The sequence below is a fragment of the Brachypodium distachyon genome, chromosome 4 (genome assembly GCF_000005505.3).
Source record: "Brachypodium distachyon strain Bd21 chromosome 4, Brachypodium_distachyon_v3.0, whole genome shotgun sequence".
NCBI classification, from domain to species: Eukaryota; Viridiplantae; Streptophyta; class Magnoliopsida; order Poales; family Poaceae; genus Brachypodium; species Brachypodium distachyon.
The window spans coordinates 31,679,523-31,684,172 of NC_016134.3; the positions used below are offsets into that span (position 1 = coordinate 31,679,523).

The 4,650-nt window shown below is 50.1% G+C and overlaps 1 protein-coding gene across 1 annotated transcript; it reads left to right on the forward strand.

Annotated features, from left to right (window-relative positions):
* The first annotated feature begins 402 nt into the window (after positions 1 to 402).
* On the forward strand, positions 403 to 1,921 carry LOC100839243 (probable serine/threonine-protein kinase PBL7). The gene has a single exon (XM_014901953.2). The coding sequence runs from the start codon at positions 491 to 493 to the stop codon at positions 1,775 to 1,777; it is 1,287 nt and encodes a 428-aa protein (XP_014757439.1). The 5' UTR covers positions 403 to 490; the 3' UTR covers positions 1,778 to 1,921.
* Positions 1,922 to 4,650: the final 2,729 nt, after the last annotated feature.

Below are 4,650 nucleotides of genomic sequence, written 5' to 3' on the forward strand. Positions count from 1 at the left end.
TGAAATAGTAAGGGGTAATCAGGTTCCAAAACCTATTCTATTCCAAAGCATTGGCAGGACTGAGGATTGTCCTCCTACTCAGTATTATGAAGACAAAAATACAACAATCAGTAATAGTACTAGCTTTTTATAGCAGCCAGTAGCTTAGCTTAGCTTTAATTTCGAGAAGAAATGAAAGCAATTTAATTAACAAGTAATAGAGGAACAGCATGGGATTTGCTATGAATAGAAGCGCACAAAAATAGAGGCGGCCTAGAAAAATTTGCTGTCTGAAAAACAAAAGGAGGAAGAGTTTAATTTTAATTAACTAATTAAGCTGATGAAGGAGGGAAGGAAGGAACTAATTAGGCAAACCAGGCTTTGGACGGACGGCCGTTCTTCCAAGCAAAGCAAGTAATAAAGGCCACGCATTTTGGGCATGCAGGAGCGAGCCAAATCCTCCATTGTTGCTGCTGCTGCTTCTTCTTCCTGCTCCAAATTTTAACCCCCCATGGGCTCCGGCCGGCAGCCGGCCGGCAAGGACAAGATGTTGAGCTGGCTCCGCTGCTTCCCGCACGACGGCACGGCCGCCATGGACTCCGACGACGACCACCACCCCCACATCAGGCAGGGCCCGCCACCGCCGGCCGCACGGCCCGCCGCCGCGAGGACGATCACCTCCTCTTTCTCCTTCCGGAAGAAGCCCGCCGCCGCCGTCGACCCCGACTCCGCCGCCGAGCGCCGCAAGCGCTTCACCCGCACCAACACCACACTCCCCGACCGCCGCCGCCACTCCTCCGTCTCCGCCTCCGCCTCCGACGGCGGCGCCTCCGACGACTACAACCACAGCGTCGTCTCTGCGCGTTCCTTCTCGTTCGCCGAACTGGCGGCGGCGACCGGCGGGTTCAGCGACGACAACCTCCTCGGCTCAGGCGGCTTCGGCCGCGTCTACCGCGGCCGCCTCGCCGCCACCGGCGCCGGAGGAGAAGGGACGGCGGTGGCCGTCAAGCGGCTGGACCGCACAGGCCACCAGGGCGACCGTGAGTTCCTGGTGGAGGTGCTCTTCCTCAGCAGCCTCCTCCTCCGCCACCCGAACCTCGTCGGCCTCCTCGGCTACTGCGCCGACGGCAGCCACCGCCTGCTCGTCTACCGCCTCATGCCCCTCGGCTCCCTCCACGACCACCTCTTCGTCCCCAGCTCCGGCGCCGCCCTCCCATGGCGCGTCCGCATCCAAATCGCGCGCGGGGCGGCCAGGGGGCTCGAGTTCCTCCACGAGAAGGCGTCGCCGGCGGTCATCTACCGGGACCTCAAGCCGTCCAACATCCTCCTCGACTCAGGCTTCCGTGCCAGGCTCTCCGACTTCGGGCTCGCCAAGCTCGCTGGCAACAATGGCGACGGTGACGACGGCGACCGGAGGATGGGCACGCACGGCTACTGCGCGCCGGAGTACGTCCGATCAGGGCGGCTCACGGTGAAGTCGGACGTGTACAGCTTCGGCGTCGTTCTCCTCGAGCTCATCACGGGCCGGCACGCCGTTGACGAGGAGAGCAGCCTTGTCGGCTGGGCCGCGCCGCTGCTCGCCGGCGAGCGCCATGACGAGCTGCTCGACCCGAGGCTCCAGCAAGGAGAGGCGGTGAACGGGAGAGAGCTCAAGCAGGCGGTGGCGGTAGCCGCCATGTGCTTGCAGGAGGAGGATGCACTCCGGCCAAACATGTCCGACGTCGTCATGGCGCTCAGCTTCCTCACCGGGGCCGGAGAAGAAGACGACGACGAGCAACAAGTAGCCTCAAGGAGATGATATAAGATTACACGCTTGATTTGATTCGATTCATCTGAGAGAGAACTAAGTTATTCATTATGTGGCTTGCATTGCGCATGCTTGTACAACAATGGAGTTGATTAAATTTTAAAAGGGGGGATTCTTGGCTCAAAATTTAAATTATTTGCTGTCTTAATGCTGCTAATTCCCATACATAAATTTCCTACGGCAAGGGAAAAAAAATAATAGATCAAGACATGGGACATAAACTCTTTAATTTCAAGCATGGAAGATATACATATTACATGTACATCTCCCTTAGTTGCTGCCACGCTACAAAAATTTGCCTACAGATACAGACGCAATGGAGCTAGCTAGCTCTATAGTACAGTGCAATTTATCACACAAATAGAAGAATACCATACCAAAGCATTAGGTTGGTTTTGTTGAGAAGTCAACCATATATATTTCTTTATTCCTTCAATTTCTTAGAAACGATTTCAGATATACAGAAGAATTCAACAGCGTTAAGCCATAACAGAATATTGCCGACTTTTACTATAGCATTGAGGTAAAAGTGATCAGTTATCCAGTTATATTCAGTTAGTAGCTTCAGTAAATCGAGGACAAGAATCGATGAATATGGGGGGTGGTTCTGTTTCCCCCTCCATCAACGCTGAAAGTAAAGAAACTTGTGGTGCACCAACACGAGCAAAAAATTGTCAGGACCGGGAGAGATGACTGAAACACAAATCATGAGCTGCATAGATTATGTCAGAGTTTCTGGTACCTCTGTAGCATTGCCTTTGGCTTTGTCTTCCCCAGGAGCAAGAAGTGGCTTTGGTGAGTTGAGACATAGACCATCTGAGTTCTTCGTACAGCATGTCACTGAGATAGACGACAATTGCCTACTAAAATAGCAAGAGCTAATCAGGTTCCAAAATCGATCTCCAAAGCATTAGCAGGATCTCCAAAGCAAACTTACAGTAAAAACATGCAAACTCCCGAGTGTCAGGGTCAGAACACCACCCAATTACCATCTCAATTACATTTATTTCAGGATGTTCCCATTCCCAGGTAACAAGTTTAAATATCACAACCCAAAAAAATTAAGGTGCAAATAGTAAAATATTTTTTAAATGGACTAGAGAAGTAGGGGCTGTAGTGGCACATGTTGCCAATTGCACTGCAAGTTTTTGCTCTTATATCAGGGTTCTCATTTGATAGAAAGTTTTTAAAATTCAACCATGGATGCCTTATCAATAGGCTCATAGATAGAAGTCCAGAGACAAGAATGCTGCTTCAACCATTGACATCGCATTTGACATCTTCGCACAGGCCAGAAATGTGCAAGCAGGCCAATAAAAGGCATACCGTTGACATGCGGGCAAGACAAGAGATCTAGTTTGAACATTTTTATTAGAACTTAGCATGAGCTCTGCTTTTTCATTAAAGTGGACAAGAAATGTTACAGCAAACAATGTCTATTTCTCAGTCGTATAAGAAATAGTTATTTCTCAGTCGACAATCGTAACCATCCAAAAGATTTTCTTATCCATCGAACCTACATTAGTCTTACACGAATCTCAATGATTGAATCAAAAGGTTGTTATCATCGACTAAGAAATAGTTATTTCTCAGTCTAAGAAATAGCAAAACCAAAAAACAATAGAGACTACTCCCAACACTCCTCCTTCAGGAGGGCACACTCAGATCTAATAAAAGATGTCACGATGTCCGGCGAGGATCTGTAATTCTAAAAAATATGTCGATTCCTTTCCTTCCAGATGTGCCACACCACCATGCTAGCCCACACAATGTCAGGGTTCTTCTTCCTAGCTTTAAGCCTCAGCAAACGATTCCACCAACCACTTAGAGAAATGATTTGCGCAGCAGCTGTAACCATCCTTGGCCTCTCTCTCAATAAGAGCGCCCAGATCTCCTTGGAGAAAGGACAATCAAGCACCAGGTGCCACGCCGTCTCCAAAGTCTGGTCACATAAGCAGCAACAGTCATCATGAGGCCACCCCTGCGAAGCAAGACAATCCCCAGTCCACGGTCTGTTCTGGAGAAGGAGCCATAGGAAAACCCGAATCCTTCCTTCACATCTGATGCTCCAGACCGAGTTGAGAGTTGGCTTGTGAATTTGGGCCGATGGATTTTCTAAACCGTTAAAAAGCATCGAAACCTGAAGTTGGCGGAATCGTGAGAGTTGCATGAATGAAATCGATCGACATGCGTCTAATTGACAAATTAAACCGCCGGGGGGTAAGTGCAAAATATCGCGTGGGTCAGTTCTTAACATTATGAACGGCGTGTTCTAATTAGAGTTTGGTTAGATAGTAGTGGGTCCCAGGAGAACTAGCCACGCGGCATATGCTGACATGCGGGCCCTGAACTAGTTTGACAAGACGCCATTCTTCCTCTCTCTTCTTCGTCGTCGCTGAGCTCGAGCCCACCAGGATAGTCCCAAAGGCGGCGGCACAGTTATTCTGGAAGACACCGGCGGCGGTCCTTTCGGGAGCGGCATTGCCATGGGCAAGATCAGATCCGATACCCCCAGCCCACCACCATGATCTATTTCATTTTGTTTGGCTTGAATCGAGTACAATGTCGCTGATTTCATTCATTCCCCTTTTCTAGGGTTTGTGTGGGGTGCTGGGTTCTACCTTGATTTGAGAGATGGAATCACCCGAGGAAGGTCGTACTGAGTAAGTTTATTTCTCTGATGCAGTAAATTCATTCCATTCTCGTCAATTTGATTTCTTTCGGCCATCTTTGGTTCCGGGGGGGGGGGGGGGGGATTGATTTGGTTCCGTCACCGGTAGGAATGAACGACCCCGCGACTGCGAGGAGCTAGTGAGAGTGAGGTTCCGTCCTTGCATTGCGAAGCTAGACGACGGCCCTGTGAA